Source organism: Bufo gargarizans, chromosome 1, assembly GCF_014858855.1.
Source record: "Bufo gargarizans isolate SCDJY-AF-19 chromosome 1, ASM1485885v1, whole genome shotgun sequence".
Taxonomy (NCBI): Eukaryota; Metazoa; Chordata; class Amphibia; order Anura; family Bufonidae; genus Bufo; species Bufo gargarizans.
In genome coordinates, this window is record NC_058080.1 from 348,137,061 (window position 1) to 348,155,802 (window position 18,742).

Sequence of the window (18,742 nt, forward strand, 5' to 3'; positions counted from 1 at the left end):
TCCTCCATGCATGTTCCCCCACATTACACCAGACCTGGCCCATGATGTTAGAGGAGGCCAGTGAGTATGGTAATGACTTTCAGGTCTGCCTCAAAATCTTTGTACTGAAATATCTTTTTGGGCATGTATCCCATCACAACTTCAGATTACCTCCATCCACTCCATCCTAATGTCCCGCACACGTGCATACCAAACATGGCGGAGGTAATGGCAGGATGGCTTGCGTTATCTAATTGCTCCCTGTTACTGAGCTGTGATCGAGTAATTTTTTTATTTTTTTTATTCATTATTTATTTTCTTTTTTCATCAACGACAAACAATGTATATTTCCAGATACAGGTGTTACATTATATATCTCTTCATTTGAAACAGGAAATATATTTTTCCCTTAACAGGAACTGGACAAAAGAAAAATCAAGTTGTATATCACATTGGTAAGCATGATCAACTCGCACAAATTATGCAGAAAAGGATACCGTAGACGCATATACATGGTCTGAGTTCTCAGGAGGAAGCATGTAGCCAAAATATGCATTAGGCCACGTGTTTCTTTGTATATCGCAAGATAGGGGTTTTATGTGTGACCTTGGCGGGAGAGGACGCTAGCCTTTTCCTGACCCTTCTAACTGTTCTGGTCTGTGTAAGACTTGTGTATGACCCTCAAGCTATCTTCACGTTTTATGATAGGGGTCTCTGTGAAGTGGTTCCATCTTACTGATTTTATGGCTACAATCTCCTGACCTGGCTTTGGGCAGAGGATATGAATGAGGTTATGACCCAATACTGGAATATAAAGGCAGGTGTTGCCTACTCCTAAAAATAAGTTTGATATCTGGATACCTCTATCTCCACAGGAAATAAGTTACAAAAATAACTAGATTTCCATCCTCAATAATATTTAAATACTTAATGGTAGCACAACCCCTTTAATCCCCTAAAACCTAAAGAGGAGTGATACAAGAAATTAAACAAGCATATAAACAGATCTGAAATTATTACTTAAAATTTAAAGAGTATTTTTCACAAATGATGAACTTTTTTATTTTCTTCTTGACATGAATGTACACCCACCTCAAATCGTTGGGAGTTTACTTTCTTGCCTCGCTTGTTCCATGTAACTCTGGGTTTGGGATCACCGGCAGCTTGGCACACAAAGGAAGCCACACCACCAGAAACACCAATTTCATCTGTTGGCCTTTTGATAAACTCAGGGACACCTTAAGAAGACACATAAAAGATAATTATTGTAATATGATGTGAGTATCATTATGCATTTATGAGCATTTACTAGCTGCAGCATTGGCATTACATGGTTAGGAAGGAGTCCTTGTGTTCATGAGCTGTTGGGATACCCCCAGCCACACTCATGATTATGAGTGACTGCTATCGCTCTACTACTTTGCATAAGGAGAAAGAAGTCAATCACTGGCAAGAGAGCAAGAGTGTGCGGAGGTAAACCTACAGATCATTAATACTAGTGCTCCTTCCTCACGTTGCGACACAGGAAAATAGTAAATGGTAAATACTCAGAAACTACATTAGAGAGAGAGAGAGAGAGAATATGCTGGAATCAATGTCTATCACTACTTTATGCTACCCTCAGGGCAGGCAGCATAAAAGTGGTGTCAGATTCCCTTTAAAGGATACTTTCACATTAGCCTTTTTTGCGGATTCGTCATGGATCTGCAAAAACGCTTCCATTACAATAATACAACTGCATGCATCCGTCATGAACGGATCCGGTTGTATTATGTCTTCTACAGCCACGACGATCCCTCTTGAACACCATTGAAAGTCAATGGGGGACGGATCCGCTTTCTATTATGTCAGATAAAATGGATCTGTCCCCATTGACTTACATTGTGTGCAAGGACGGATCCGTCTTGCTCCGCACCACATCGCGGACAGAAAAACGCTGCATGCACCATTTTGGGGCCCGCCTCCAGAGCGGAATGGTGACTGGACGGAGGCAAACTGATGCATTCTGAGTGGATCCTTTTCCATTCAGAATGCATTAGGGCAAAACGGATTTGGACCGCTTGTGAGAGCCCGACGGATCTCAGAAACGGAAAGCCAAAACACTAGTGTGAAAGTAGCCTAACTTATAAGATGTATGCCAAAAGTGTTTGACATACCTGTGGACCATAGAAAGCTACGAGTATGTTCAAAGAGCCATGGAGAAGGAGAAGAGCTGAGAGGATGCTGAGAGGATAGATGTGGTGGTTGTGGCCCTGAAAGGGGTAGTAACACTCAATTCACTGTTGCAGTGCTCTCTTTTGGTGCTCCCCAGGCGATGCACAGTAAGTGGAGGGTGCACTCTTTCTTCCCTCGGGGGACTCCCTAACTTTGTGGGGCACCTGCCTGATGCTAGTTAAGCTGCCTTTCACATTTGGTTGTTGGCAGGGTGCAAGTCAGGAGTACGGATGCAGGAACAGCAAAAGGAGGATGGAGTTAATAACAAGGTTGGTTGGTTGCAATAAATAAAGTTTATCTTTCCTGAAATGATGATAGGTGTAGTAGTACATATAACAAAGGCACAGTGCCAAAGTATATCACAGTTCTTTCCCCAATACCGTGTATGGGTAGCAATGGAGATGGTAGTAGTCCCCGAGTCTCTTTCTAAACACTTTGCACTCTTTCCAAAATAACAAGGACAGAATAGCACGTCTTTGGTAAACTCTTTCTGCTATTCATGAGCTGAGGGGTGCAGATCCAGATGGCCAATGCGTCTCAAAGTGTGCTGGGCGCCGGAGGCAATAAACCCTTTCCACAGCAGTACAGTCTCTTCACATAAACGAGCAAAACCTTACTGATGTTATCTTGCATGGTCTTGTGGACCTAAGATCGCTTGTATCTTTCCTTCAGCAGTACTCTGTTGGCAGCTATAGCCTCAAGGATAAAGGTTCTGCAGTAGCTTGCACATGTAGGTCTTTTCTGCAGCTCTGTTCTGACATCACTAACCAGGGGAGGGCAAAGTCCATCACCCTGGTCAACTAACCAAATATGCCAGCTTTAGTTACATTACACTCATTCATTGCTATTAGGTAGGGCTGCAGTAAACGATTATTTCAGTAATCGAGTATTCTATTATTTTTTCTGATTAATCGAGTAATCTTATAAGAAAAAATTAATTATTAGACTGTTTTCCTTTATAAAAACTCATCAGACCCCCCGCCATCAGTCCCCAACACCCTTCGTTCCCCCCTGTGTGATCAGCCCAAGTGCATCAGTTCCACCAGTACCATCAGCTCCACTATCCACCAGTGCCATCAGCTCCCCCCACCCTAGTGCCATCAGCCCCTCCATGCCATCCATTGCCATGTCCTCGACTCCCCCAGTGCCATCTGATCAGCCCCTCCATGTCCCCCAGTGCCATCAGATCAGCCCCTCCATGTCCCCTACTCCCCCAGTGCCATCAGAGAAGCCCCTTCGTTGTCCCCCACTCCCCCAGTGCCATCAGAGAAGCCCCTCCGTTGTCCCCCACTCCCCCAGTGCCACCAGATCAGCCCCTCCATGTCCCCCACTCCCCCAGGGCCATCATATCAGCCCCTTCATGTCCCCCAGTGCCATCAGATCAGCCCCTCCATGTCCCCTACACCCCCAGTGCCATCAGATCAGCCCCCCATTCCCATCAGATCAGCCCCTCCATGTCCCCTACTCCCCCAGTGCCATCAGATCAGCCCCTCCATATCCTCTACTCCCCCAGTGCCATCAGACCAAGCCCTCCATGTCCCCCAGTGCCATCAGATCAGCCCCTCCATGTCCCCCAGTGCCATCAGATCAGCATCTCCTTGTCCCCCAGTGCCATCAGATCAGGCCCTCCATGTCCTCCAGTGCCATCAGACCAGCCCCTCCATGTCCCCCAGTGCCATCAGACCAGCCCCTCCATGTTCCAACTCCCCCAGTGCCATCAGATCAGCCCCTCCATGTCCCCCACTGTCATCAGTCAGCCCCTCCATGTCCCCCACTCCTTTCTGCCCCTCCATGCCATCCATTATCGGCTGTCCCCCTTCAGTGCCATGTCCCCAGCGCTAGTGAAATAAAATACTCAACTTTCCTGTAGGGGCGCCACTCCACAGCTCCTTCCTCTTCTTCTCCGCGTGCTGCACTGGATCTTGACGTCATAGTGCGCATTTACGTGAACTATGACCTGACGATGTGTCAGGATCCAGTGCAGCGCAGTACGGGCTGGCAGGTGACCACGGAGCGATAAGTAATAGCAAGCGCTTCACTCCCGCTCTGTGGTCACATGACACAAACAAATTGACTTTAGTCTGTGGAATTACTCGATTCAATCAAGTAATCGTTTCAGCCCTACTTTTAGGTATGGAATAAGTGCTTTAATAATAAATCACAGTATTTAACTCAGCAACATAAAAGGGTTCATTTTATGTTACATAGTACTATTTAAAATTAAATTAACCATTTTAGCAGTAATTAACCGTTTGCAGTAGTCCTCTGAGGCACTGCATAAGTCACAGTTAGTCATGAGCGAAGCGAGCTTCGAATGCTACATCCAAAGTCACTTCATTCAAATCTTCGGATTAATACTGTATAGAGATCCAAGTCCTTAGAGTATTGTATGTATGGGCTCCAATGAGCCGAAGTCTCCATTTTCCTTTAAATCTTGTGAAACATCTAAAGGGTAAATAAAGTTTGTAAAATCAGTTTTGAATAACTTGAGGGGTACAGTTTCTAAAATGGGGTTATTTATGGGTGGTTTCTTTTATGTAAAAAGTTTTGGAAATTTTCTAAAAAATGTTAAGAATTGCTTCTAAAATTCTAAGTCTTCTAATGTTCTAACAAATTAAATTACATCTACAAAATGATGCCAACATAAAGTAGACATATGGGAAATGTAATAACTAATTTGTGTGCACTATGGATTAAAGGGCATCTGTCAGCAGATTTGTACCTATATAAAACTGGCTGACCCAATTTTGGCAAGTCAATGTTTTTTGGTCACTTTGCCTATCCCACCACCAACCAAAAATGGAAGAAACAGTGATCACAAAAGTAATATTTACTCCAATATGTAACAGTCAAAGGTCAGTAAACAGATATGTTATGAGTTTCAAAATATGGTGATGCTGATTTTGTTTTAATGATTTTAAATAGTAAAACAAAATAAGGATGTATAAATTTGGTATCATCAAAATTGTACTGACCCGCAGAATAATTCACCCCACAAAGATTTTATTTTCCTTTCAGCAAAGCAGCATATGGCAAATTACAAATGTAATCGTACCATTAAAAATACAACTTGTCCTGCACAAATAAAGCCTTCACATGGCTATGTGAAGGGAAACGCACAAAGTTATGGCTCTTGGAAGACGGGGAAAAAAAAAATAGGAAACCGCCTTTAGCTATGCACCTGCTCCTCCTGGCTCTCCATGCAACGGAATTAAATCTATGGCAGCTCCGAACTGCCATAGATTTTAGTCAATATTTAGGGTACTTTCACACTTTTCCAGTATTGAGTTTGCAGACCTTTAAAAATATGGAAAAAAAATTAAATACCATATCCGGAAGTACACCGGAGAGACGGATCCGGTATTGCAATGGATTTGTGAGACAGATCTGCATCAGTCTACAAATGGTTTCCGTTTGCACACAGATTGGCGGATCCGGAATCCAGCAACGCAAGTGTGAAAGTACCCTTACTCTAGCTTTCGGCGTAAATAACGATAAAGTAGCCAGGGACGAGGGCTTCGCCCCTGAAACACCCTCTCTACCCTTAACATGCCCCATTTTTGTAGACTTGGCAAGGGCAGCATAAATTGCAGATGAGAAAAGTCGCAAATCCGGTAGGATATGATGTTCAATTTCACTTGCAGTACAGAATGGATCATTATGCGCCATTCTTCTAATCCGATAATCCATCAACATTAAGGTTTGTCTCAACAGTGTTGACATCTCAACCCAGACACACAACGATCTGCTGGATTAATAAACCAAGGTCTCTCAATGATTCTGTCCCTCTCAGTTTACAACAAGTGGTCATAACTGGCACGTCTTTGAACATGAGGTATCACACAATCATCCCACATGACTTGGATTTTTGAGGTTTCATGTGGCTAAAAAAAAAACATTGGTTTCAATCTGGCTACTGGAGCTAGGTGCTTATAAATGTTATAATTTGCAGATCTTACCGACACCTGTTACTTCCTCGATTTGCATAACCTTACAGCATGTGCTTCTTGGTGTTGCAATTTCAATGTTGAGGAATAATTGATAATTAAGTATAGGCAAATCTATTTTAAACTAATCATAATCATTTCACAAAAATTCATCTGCAAAACGAATCCAAAGATTTTTTATTAGTTTTGGACAAATCACTTTAAATGGTATGCAGTACCATTTTACTGTCCATGTTGGTGGGCAAAACCCCAAGTGAGGAAGAAGAATAGACACATGACACTGGGTGGAAGTGAGGGGAAGGGATTGCCCTGGCTGGTTCAGAGGCTGACAGACAGCCTGGATCAGCCAATCAAGGAGGAAAAAGGTAGGGAGCTGCCTGTGCAGAATGACCAGAACTGTATTGTACTTGCGGTCTGGAAGGATGATGCTCTGGGTCTGTGCCTCTGTCTGCTAAAACAGTCTACAAACATAACCCACTAATATACTGTGATAGGAACAGTATAAAGAGATTCTAGATAGAATAGGAGATATAGTTAGGAATTCAGGGTATATTAAAGTGATATAATCAGTAAGAGAGTGACAGAGTGACTAGTCACTATCAGGTGTATGGCAGCAGCGTCTGGTTGCTGGGGGAACCAGGAATATAGCCCGGCCCTCACAGACATCGAAGCCCAGGGTGAATGAGGAAGTTAGCAAGGCTACCGAACATGAGGGCACACAGTTGGCAGCTCCACCAGGAATGCAGGCACGCAAGTGTGAGCTGCCTTTTTCTGAGTATAAAGGCTGGCATCTGAAGTGCTCTGGTTCCCCTTTACTGTTCCTTGCGGTATGTGAAGACTCCCCTGGCTTTGATTTTCTGGATTGGACTATGTCGACCAAGATCTCATATGCATTGAAATACGTATGCAATCTCTATATAAACAAATACATCTTTGACCATCCCTTAATCGTATCAAGACTCATCCCTTTGTGTCTAGTTCCATTTTCTCCTTTACATGTGTTAACCATGGTTGCCATACATTTAGGAAAGCTTTCCTAATCTTGTTTTCCTAGCTAGCTAACTCTTCCATGCGACACAAATGTGTCATCTCATCATACCACATAGACATAGTCGGAGGGTTCGTCTCTTTCCACTGTAGCGGAATGAGTAACTTTGCTGCTGTGATCATATGAGTGGCCAAATTAGATTTTCTTGGTCTAAAGACTGCTTCTGGTAACCAAAGCAGTACTAATTGGGCATATAGCTTTACCCTACTGGGGCATATTTGATTGATTATACATTAAATCCCTGTCACCGCCAGTTCTGTGAGAAGGTCTGGCAGACGTCCTTCTCTACCTTTTGCATGACGTTCTTTGTTTTGGTTTCACTTTGTCATCTCCTTTCCTTCTCCCAGGTGCCACCTATTTAGACTAATTGTCTCCCTTTATATTCCCTCCCATACTGCCTCACTTTGCAGTTTATACTACTTCCTGGATGAAGTGTTCACTGCTGGAGGCTGCTGCTGCTGTTTGCTCAGATAAGTCTTTTTATGTATTGTGTTTCCTTGTTGGCTTGATTCTAGGTGACCCTGACTCAGTCCGTATTAAGTGCAGGGAGCCGGTGGTCGTGTCCTCTCACGATTATAGGGTTTTCAGGTGTCACACAGTCTTAGGTACATGGACATGCAATCGTCTACCATTGAGACCCTTGCATGGGCATAGCAGTCAGGGAGAGCTTTTAGGGTTATATAGGGCTCACCTATATGCTCCTTAGTTTGGGATCAAGCAAGTCTGACGTTTATTCATAAGTTCCAGCAATCTGCAACATCATCAGTGACAATCCCAGACCAAAACTCTTTCATTTTGGGGCAAAACCACCAAATGTGTGAGATATTGCCAATACCTGAAGAGCATCTCCAACATTTGTCTGAGGGAGACAGATTTATTCGGTGGAGGAATTCTGGGGTTCTATATCACCTAGATATAGTTTTAAAGGAATTTTCCTGGATTCGGATAATAATACATAGTTTTCCAGCCATGTAGGGTCAGGCAGGGGCAAATGGTTGGATTTCTTGAAACTAGTACAGGATTTCTCAAAGTCCCAAATTTGTAGGATATCTCCCGTCACACCAGTATTGCCGGCGATGTCTTTCTAGAAATCCTTACTAGCTTTGGAGCGATACAGATCGCTTATCCTAAAATGAGCTACAGATGACCAGATTTTTGTGACCTCCAAAGAGCGGTTTGCAAGTATCTGTGGTAGTATATGAAGGGGGGCTAAGGGGGACAGTTTATTCTTTCCCATATTCAGCTCATTTGAACTTTGGCATTTATGGATTGTGTTTCTTAGGAGATCAAATGGTAAATCCTGTTTATTCGGCAAGGGCTTTTTATACCATAGCAGGAATTCTCTTTGTCTCCCTAACAGGGATTTTTCCACATCAACGTCTATAGGGATCGGATCAAGTCGTGTTAATGCTAACCATCTTTCTAGGTGAATGGCATGTAGATATAAGTTGACATCTGGTAGAGAAATGCCTCCTTGTTTCTTTTTCCTAGTGAGGAGCGAGTAGGGCAGTCTAGCTTTTCCGCCATCCCAGAGAAAGTTACTAAAAAACGAATTAAATTTGGTTTGAAATGCGCCAGTTATGGAGATCGGGAGGGACCTAAAGAAGTATAACAGTTGTGGGAGGATGAATGTGACTAGCGCGTTTTTCCTCCCCAGCCAGGATAACATTTTCTTTGAGAAGCCTGATAAGGTAGATTGTATCTTAGTCAATAAGGGGGTGTAGTTGAGTTGAAAAAGTAAATTCAAATTGGCAGGTATCATGATCCCCAGATATTTGATTGCTTTAGCAGGCCATTTAAAAGGGGTTATATATTTTATTCTTCTCAGCTGGGGAGGGGGAAATAGAAATCCCTAGAGCCTCTGATTTGTAAAAGTTGATCTTGAAATTAGATGCTTTGCCAAATGCCTCGAAAATATCCATTACATGTGGCATGGCTATTTCCGGGTTTGAGATGAACATTAACAGATCGTCGGCAAATGCTGCCATTTTGTGTTCAAACTTGTTTATTCTCAAGCCTCTAATATTAGGGGTCTTCCTAAATTTCAGTAGCTGCGTTTCCATGGCTAGTATGAAGAGCGTAGGAGATAGTGGGCAACCCTGTCTGGTATCATTTCCAATGCTAAAGGAGTCTGACATTGTATTATTCACCAATATACAGGCTGATGGGGAGGAGTACATCATGAATATCGTTGCACAAATCTATCCGGGAACCCAAAGGCTTTTCCGCATAAATTTCCACCTCACTCTGTCGAACGCTTTTTCTGAGTCTGTTCCTCGAAGGACTAGGGGCATCTTTTTCGAGTTAGCATAAGAAACCGCATGTAAAATTATGCTAACATTACGTCTACCCTAACTGCCCAAAACAAATCCCACCTGCTCCTCACCAATCAGGCTAGGAAGCAGTGAGGCAATCCTGTGGCTTAGCAGCTTGGCCCACCACTTCAGATCTGTGTTTAGGAGAGATATGGGTCTATAGCTACCACATATCTCTTGGTCTTTCCTCTCCTTGTGAATGATGGTAATGTGCGCTTCTTGGGCTTGGGCAGGGAGGGTGGACCCCTGCAGCAGGTCATTACAGAGTCTCACAAAGTATGGGGTCAGGATATGTTTAAATTTCTTATAGTAATAAATAGGATAACCATCTGGGCCTAGGCTTTTGCCCGTTGGTATAGAGCCAAGGATCTCATCTACCTCTTCATTTGTGAAGGGTTGCAGCAGTTTGGACTTATTGTCTACTGATAAGGTGGGCATTGTGATGGATTTAAGGAAGGAATCAATGCAGTTGCCTAAGTAGCGTTGGTTAGAATCTGCTTTCAATTCCTCGTTTTCTAAGTTATATAGTGACGAGTAGAAGTTACAGAATTCTCTCGCTATAGCAGGCGTCGTGGCGAGTTTCTTACCGTCTTTAGTTTTAATAGAGTAGATAAAAGTCTTGCTCTTTTGAGCTCTTAAGAGATTAGTCATCACTCTAGATCCCTTGTCCCTATGACAGTAATACTTAAAGCGTAGTGATTGCAGTATTTTGGCCATTTAAATATTTAACAGGTCTTTGACCTGGTGGCGCAGCGCTTTAAAGAGGACCTTTCACTTGTATAAGCTATGTGAACGGAGTATGCTGCCATATAGAGCGGCGCCCGGAGATCTCACTGCACTTACCATTATCCCCGGGCGCCGCTCCGTTCTCCCGTTATAGGCTCCGGTACCTTTGCTTCTTAAGTTATAGTAGGCGGGTCTTCCCTTGTCCTGTGGGCGTCTCCTTCTCCTAGGCTGCAGCGCTGGCCAATCGCAGCGCACAGCTCACAGCCTGGGAGATAAAAACCTCCCAGGCTGTGAGCTGTGCGCTGCGATTGGCCAGCGATTGGCACCTGTCAGAGTTGCACCAATTGGGTGCAACTACAATGAAGGCTAAGTACTCGTGAGGGTTGGTTGGTGCCGACGGCTTTGTCCAAACACCCTTCGGTCGGTGCCGAACCGCCGATCGGGTGAGTATGAGAGCTGTGGGTTTGGTGGACCAAGAAAGTCCAAGAGAAAAAGACAGAGTAACGGGCGCAAATCCACAACCAACGGTAGAAAACAATTTGATTTAATCAGGACAACGCGTTTCGGGGTACATGACCCCTTTATCAAGTCTACAGAAAGAAATATATTGATTATATACATCTACTTTGGTGAAGATAAATAAAAAATAGATATAGATAATATATCTGAGAAGTCGTAGCGAGGGTATATGTGTATATAAATGTATAAAAGAGTAAATACGTAAATATATTTTCAAGTAATAAATTATAGGGAGGATTTAAAAAGTATAAATATATACATACATATATTCTGAGAAGACTGAATGTTAAAAAATAGAGACATAGTAAAAGGTAAAATGATAAAAGTACAACAATCTCCAAAAGATTCATTGAGGACATCTTTGACGTTGGCATTGATATATGCGCCTATCACTAGCTATCTACTGGAATCGCTATGATTGGGTGTCACGACAATGTGGCAATAATTGCATAATTTGGCCATGTATAAGGGTGATTAATGCATTTTGGTTCTTGGGAGATAAACAAGAAAAAATGGGAAAAAAGAGGGGGGAAAAATCATGATAGAAATAGATATAGATGTAGGGCATGAAGATAAAATTTGGATTAAATGTGACTATGGATAAAAAAAATGTATGTATGTATGTATGTATGTATATATATATATATATATATATACAGTCATGTGAAAAAATTAGGACACCCTTTGAAAGCATGTGGTTTTTTGTAACATTTTTAATAAAAGGTTATTTCATCTCCGTTTCAACAATACAGAGAGATTAAAGTAATCCGACTAAACAAAGAAAACTGAAGAAAAGTCTTTTCAAGATCTTCTGTAAATGTCATTCTACAAAAATGCCTATTCTAACTGAGGAAAAAGATAGGACACCCTTGCCCCTAATAGCGAGTGTTACCTCCTTTGGCTGAAATAACTGCAGTGAGACGGTTCTTGTAGCCATCTACCAGTCTTCGACATCGGTCTGAGGAAATTTTACCCCACTCCTCAATGCAGAACTTTTTCAGCTGTGAGATGTTTGAGGGGTTTCTTGCACGTACAGCCCTTTTCAAGTCACCCCACAGCATCTCAATGGGATTCAAATCTGGACTTTGACTTGGCCATTCCAGGACTCTCCATTTCTTCTTTTTCAGCCAATCTTTGGTTGATTTACTAGTATGTTTTGGGTCATTGTCATGTTGCATGGTCCAGTTCCGCTTCAGCTTTAATTTTCTAACTGATGGTCTCACATGTTCTTCAAGCACCTTCTGATACACAGTAGAATTCATCGTGGATTCTATGATGGTGAGCTGACCAGGTCCTGCTGCAGCAAAGCAGCCCCAAACCATGACACTTCCACCTCCATGCTTCACAGTTGGTATGAGGTTCTTTTCTTGGAATGCTGTGTTTGGTTTACGCCAAACATGTCCTCTGCTGTTGTGTCCAAATAATTCAATTTTGGACTCATCTGTCCAAAGAACATTATTCCAGAAGTCCTGGTCTTTGTCAACTTTATCTCTGGCAAATGTCAGTCTGGCCTCGATGTTTCTCTTGGAAAGCAAAGGTTTCCTCCTTGCACACCTCCCATGCAAGTTAAACTTGTACAGTCTCTTTCTGATTGTAGAGGCATGTACTTCTACATCAACAGTAGCCAGAGCCTGCTGTAGTTCTCGAGATGACACTTTAGGGTTTTTGGAGACCTCTTTTAGCATCTTGCGGTCTGCTCTTGGGGTGAACTTGCTGGGGCGACCAGTCCTGGGCATGTTGGCAGTTGTTTTGAAAGCCCTCCACTTGTAGACTATCTTCCGGACAGTGGAATGGCTGATTTCAAAATCTTTTGAGATCTTTTTAAATCCCTTCCCAGACTCATAGGCTGCTACAATCTTTTTTCTGAAGTCCTCTGACAGCTCTTTTGCTCTCACCATGGTGCTCACTCTCACTTCAACAGTCAGGAGCACACCAAACTAAATGTCTGAGGTTTAAATAGGGCAAGCCTCATTCAACATGCAGAGTAACGATCTACTAATTATGTGCACCTGGTGTGATATACCTGTGTGAGATCTGAGCCAATTTAAGAGGGAATACATGTGAGGGTGTCCTATCTTTTTCCTCAGTTAGAATAGGCATTTTTGTAGAATGACATTTACAGAAGATCTTGAAAAGACTTTTCTTCAGTTTTCTTTGTTTAGTTGGATTACTTTAATCTCTCTGTATTGTTGAAACGGAGATGAAATAACCTTTTATTAAAAATGTTACAAAAAACCACATGCTTTCAAAGGGTGTCCTAATTTTTTCACATGACTGTATATATATATAAAAATATATGTATGAAATCATCGCGATAGGGATTGCTAAGGTCAGAGGATTACACAATAGAAAATGATAAAAAAATGAATGAACACATGCGCCTGGGTCCCAAAGGTGGGGGACAAGATTATATGTGTGGCCGGGATGAAGATGTGGGTGATAGCAGATATGTTACTTGTGCTGGCATTGGGAGAAGAGGTGCTGGCCTGGATAGATGTACCAAGGAAAGGTAACTAACCTGGTGGATCACAGTGGAGGCCGCTCGTTTCCCAGCACGTGGGGCATCTGATGCGATAGGTGTTCACAAAAAACGCGCGCACTGTCAGTGTTTAACCGCCTCCGGACCGCCTAACGCAGGATCGCGGTCCGGAGGCGGCAGCGCTGCGCACAGTCACGCATATACGCATCATATCGCGAGACGCGAGATGACGCGCTTAGCCGGCAAAAGTTAGAGGGGGGCCACGTCACCAGCCTGCCAGCCAATGATCGTTGCTGGCAGCTGGCGATTTTTATAATCTCCATTCAGAAGCCAGTTAACACATCATATTTGTAAATATGATGTGTTAAATGGCTTCCCTGCTCCTCTGCTGGTCCTTTTCGTCGGTTGGTCTCAGCAGAGGAGCAGGCTTCACAGTGAGTAGCACCAAACACTACACTTAGCCCCAGATCACCCCCATTAACCCCTTGATCACCCCTTCTTGCCCCTGTCAATCACTAGTGAAAGTGAAAAAAGTGATCAGTGTAAACTGTCACTTTTTTTTTTTTCACTGGTATTGACTGTTAGGTTTTAGGGATAGTTTAGGCCCCTTGGTTAGGTAGTTTAGCGATCGTTTAGCACCCAGCCCACCGCACCGCAGTCACTTATTCGCTGATTAGCGTATCGCTAATCAGCTTCTGTACTTTTATAGTATCTGTAAATGATCAAAACTGATCACAGTCAGATCTATAATAGTATTAGTGTCACCTTAGTTCGCCATCCACCCAAAACGCAGTGTTTGCCCGATCAGGCCTGATCGGTCGCCCACACGTGCGTTCGCCCACGCCCGCCCCGCCGCAGTGACCCCAAATTTTTTTGGAGGGATCACTGCAGATTCACTTTACAAGCGCTGCGGCGATAAAAAAAAATCAGTTTTGATATTTTTTATCAACCGCAGCGGCCTCCGGTACTTCGCTAGCCTCCCATTTGTAAGACAGGCTTGCTTTTTTTCTTGGGTAGTCTCAGGGAATACCCCTAAATTTAGTAGCCCAAATGTCAAACAGGGGGTATTCTTCTGAAGAGGCCTACAGGCTTCTGAGTCCTGACCCAGTCGGATGTGGAATGGGAAACCTCATCTGAAGAATCTAGCGGGTCAGAATATGAACCTGTAGAAAGCAGTGGCAGTCTGACACAAAGTTCGGACGAGGAGGTTAAGGTCCCTGATACCACCAGGCGTACACGGCCCCGTGTCGCTAGACCACAGGTTGCGCAAGATCCGCTTCAAGGGCAGCAGAGTGGGGCTGGCGCTGTCGGATTACGTGGTGAGGCAGTATAAGTTAAATCCACGGCACTCCAAAAGTTGATGCAAAGATAAATAATCTCATTTAATTCTTAATAAACAGAATGCTGTTTAGTATACATCCAGTGCAAATTAATTTACATATAGTATTTATGCCATATCAGATAGAAAAATATCCTGAACGTTTCGGTCTGTACGACCTTCTTCAGCGGGGTCTGAAGGCAGAGAGAGTATAGGCATGCGCTGGATTACGTGGTGAGGCATACACCAGCAGCGCAGCCCTCCCTGGACCTAGTACCAGCACTGCCGTACAACATGGTGAAGTGGCGAGCACCAGAAGGGCAGTTGAAGCTGGTACGGTGGCACGTGCATTAGTTACCCCGTCGCAGCCACCGCACAGACAGGCCGTAGACCCCTGAGGTGCTGTCAAATCCTGATTGGCAGTCCCCAACTGTAGCCGCACCATTAGTTCCCCCTTTCACCGCCCAGTCTGGAGTTTGGGTTGAGACAGCTCAGATCGGTTCGGCCCTGGGATTTTTTGAGCTGTTCTTGACTGCGGAGCTCTTGGACTTAGTTGTGGCAGAAAGAAACCGGTATGCCACTCAATTTATATCCGCCAACCCGGGAAGCTTTTATGCCCAGCCTTTCCGGTGGAAACCACTCCAAGTTTCCGAATTAAAAAAATTTCTGGGCCTTCTCCTCAACATGGGTCTAACCAAAAAGCATAAATTGCGGTCATATTGGTCCAAAAACCCAATTCATCACATGCCCATGTTCTCTGCTGCCATGTCCAGGGCACAATTTGAGGCCATCCTGCGTTTCCTGCACTTTAGTGATAACACCACCTCCCGTCCCAGAGGCCACCCAGCTTTTGACCGGCTCCACAAAATTCGGCCACTCATAGACCACTTCAACCAGAAATTTGCTGATTTGTATACCCCTGAGCAAAACATCTGCGCAGACGAGTCCCTTATACATTTTACCGGGCGCCTTGGCTTCAAACAATACATCCCAAGCAAGCGCGCCCGGTATGGGGTCAAATTATATAAGCTCTGTGAAAGGGCCACAGGCAATACCCACAAATTTCGGATCTATGAGGGAAAAGATCAGACCCTGGAGCCGGTCGGTTGCCCTGACTACCTGGGGAGCAGTGGGAAGACAGTCTGAGACGTGGTGTCACCCTTATTTGGCAAGGGGTACCATCTTTATGTGGACAATTTCTACACAAGTGTGGCCCTCTTCAGGCATTTGTTTCTAGAACAGATTGTCTGCTGTGGCACCGCGCGAACTAGTCGCGCGGGCTTCCCCCAATGGTTCGTTACCACCCGTCTTGCAAGGGGGGAGAGGGCTGCCTTGTGTAACGGAGAACTGCTCGCGGTGAAATGGAGAGACAAGCGTGACGTTTACATGCTCTCCTTCATTCACGCAGACACGACAATCCAAATTGAGCGAGCAACCAGAGTCATTGAAAAGCCCCTCTCAGTCCACGACTATAATTTGCTCATGGGAGGGGTGGACTTCAATGACCAGATGTTGTCTCCGTATTTAGTTTCCCGATGCACCAGACGTTGGTATAAGAAGGTGTCTGTATATTTAATTCAATTGGCTCTGTATAATAGTTTTGTTCTCTACAGTAAGGCTGGGAGAACACGATCCTACCTCAAATTTCAGGAAGAGATCATCGAGAACCTCCTGTATGCAGGAGGTTCCGTGGCCCTATCCACCAGTGTAGTTAGCCGTCTACACGAGCGACATTTCCCCAGTGTCGTTCCTGGTACCTAAACCCAACCTTCACCCCGAAAAAGATGTCGTGTCTGTAGCAGGAGTGGAATAAGGCGTGACACCCGCTATTTCTGTCCTGACTGCACTGACCACCCTGCCCTATGCTTTGGACAGTGTTTCCGGAAGTACCACACACAGGTACACTTAGCATAGGGATTGCATCTCAGGACAGGCACACAAGGCTATTAGGGCCCATTCACACACAGCTGCTGCAAACCTCTCCTTTCACCTGGGACAAAGTGCATAACGCACTTCGCCACATCTTTGGGCGATTTGCGCTTTGCATATTGTCCCATGGGGAAGGAGAGGTTTGTCCTATAAAAAGGTAAAAAAAACACACACCAGTAAGCAGTTAAATAAAGTTTATATGTTCTATTCAAAAGTTAAAAAAATTTATTGCGTTGCGGCCTGGTTTTGGCTTTTCTTTTTTTTTTTTTTTTACCTTCCAGGTGGACCAACCGATCGACTAGCTGCAGCACTGATTGCGCTGCTGTCAGATTACACACAAGTCGTGTATGCGGCGCTGCAAGACGAGATTTCTCTTCTGCAGTAAAAGATACGTTTGCCGAGGCATATGAGCTGAGGAGGTGGTGTTGTTCATCCCGGCAATGATTTATTCATCCACATCGATTGATGTGAATGGAGAAATCATGTTTGCCAGGGCATACGAGCTAAGTGGGTATGGATGTTGGGTGGAGCTCCTATGTCCTGGCAGATGCCTTTCCCCTCCTTTTTTTGGGGGGGCAGAGATTTTTTCATCCACATTGCTGGATGCGAATGAAGAAATCTGTGCCGTTCATTTTTTCTTTCAGCCCAGAGGCTGAACGAAAAAAAAAAATCTCATTACCCGTATGCTCAATATAAGGAGAATAGCAGAAACTCCTAATGCTGGCCATACATGTAATGATTGCGGAGACCCTCAAATGCCAGGGCAGTACAAACACCCCACAAATAACACCATTTTGGAAAGAAGACACCCCAAGGTATTCGCTGAGGGGCATATTGAGTCCAAGAAAGATTGAAATTTTTGTTTCAAGTTAGCGGAAAGGGAGATTTTGTGAGAAAAAACAAAAAATAATCAATTTCCGCTAACTTGTGCCAAAATTTTTTTCTATGAACTCGGCATGCCCCTCATTGAATACCTTGGGGTGTCTTCTTTCCAAAATGGGGTCACATGTGGGGTATTTACACTGCCCTGGCATTTTAGGGGCCCTAAAGCGTAAGAAGAAGTCTGGGATCCAAATGTCTAAAAATTCCCCCCTAAAAGGAATTTCGGCCCCTTTGCGCCCCTAGGCTGCAAAAAAGTGTCACACATGTGGTATCGCTGTTGGGGAATGTGTTTTGGGGTGTCATTTTACATATATTCATGCTGGGTGAGAGAAATATCTTGGTCAAATGCCAACTTTGTATAAAAAAAAAAAAAATGGGAAAAGTTGACTTTTGCTGAGATATTTATCTCACCCAGCATGGGTATATGTAAAATGACACCCCAAAACACATTCCCCAACTTCTCCTGAGTACGGCGATACCACATGTGTGACACTTTTTTGCAGCCTAGGTGGGCAAAGGGGCCCACATTCCAAAGAGCACCTTTCTGATTTCACAGGCCATTTTTTACAGATTTTGATTTCAAACTACTTCTCACGCATCTGGGCCCCTAAAATGCCAGGGCAGTATAACTACCCCACAAATGACCTCATTTTGGTAAGAAGACACTCCAAGGTATTCTGTGAGGGGCATGGCGAGTTCCTAGAATTTTTAGTCACAAGTTAGTGGAAAATTATGTTTTTTTTTCTTACAAACTCTCATATTCCACTAACTTGTGACAAAAATTAAAAGCTTCCATGAACTCACTATGCCCATCACGAAATACCTTGGGGTGCCTTCTTTCCAAAATGGGGTCACATGTGGGGTAGTTATACTGCCCTGGCATTTTAGGGGCCCAAATGCATGCAAAGTAGTTTGAAATTAAAATCTGTAAAAAAAATGGCCTGTGAAATGCTCTTTGGAATGTGGGCCCCTTTGCCCACCTAGGCTGCAAAAAAGTGTCACACATGTGGTATCTCCGTACGAAGTTGGGGAATGTGTTTTAGGGTGTCATTTTACATATACCCATGCTGGGTGAGAGAAATATCTCGGCAAAAGACAACTTTTCCCATATACATATATTATATATATATATATATATATATATATATATAAATAATTGTATGCAATGTCCTATAGAAGTGGATTGAATGTCATATATTGATGGTTAGGTGTGGGATTAAATGATTATTTTGTAAAATGGGGATTAAATGTCATATGTGGTAGTTAGGTGTGGGATTAAATGATTATTTAATAAAATGGGGATAAAAATATTAAATTATGGATAATGGGATCAGGGGAAGGATTGAATGGTAGTTGGATGAGGGTGATCAGATATTGTGGGACGGT

At 43.6% G+C, this 18,742-nt stretch overlaps 1 protein-coding gene across 18 annotated transcripts in view; it reads right to left on the minus strand.

The window, feature by feature from the left end:
- The window catches only part of PTPRS (protein tyrosine phosphatase receptor type S), a 580,801-nt gene that overhangs the window by 449,480 nt on the left and 112,579 nt on the right, over positions 1–18,742 (minus strand). For all 18 annotated transcript variants that reach the window (XM_044268386.1, XM_044268351.1, XM_044268378.1 and 15 more), the window contains exon 3: positions 1,072–1,217. In XM_044268386.1, coding sequence (XP_044124321.1) covers positions 1,072–1,217 — 146 coding nt within the window. The remainder of the gene's footprint in view (positions 1–1,071; positions 1,218–18,742) is intronic.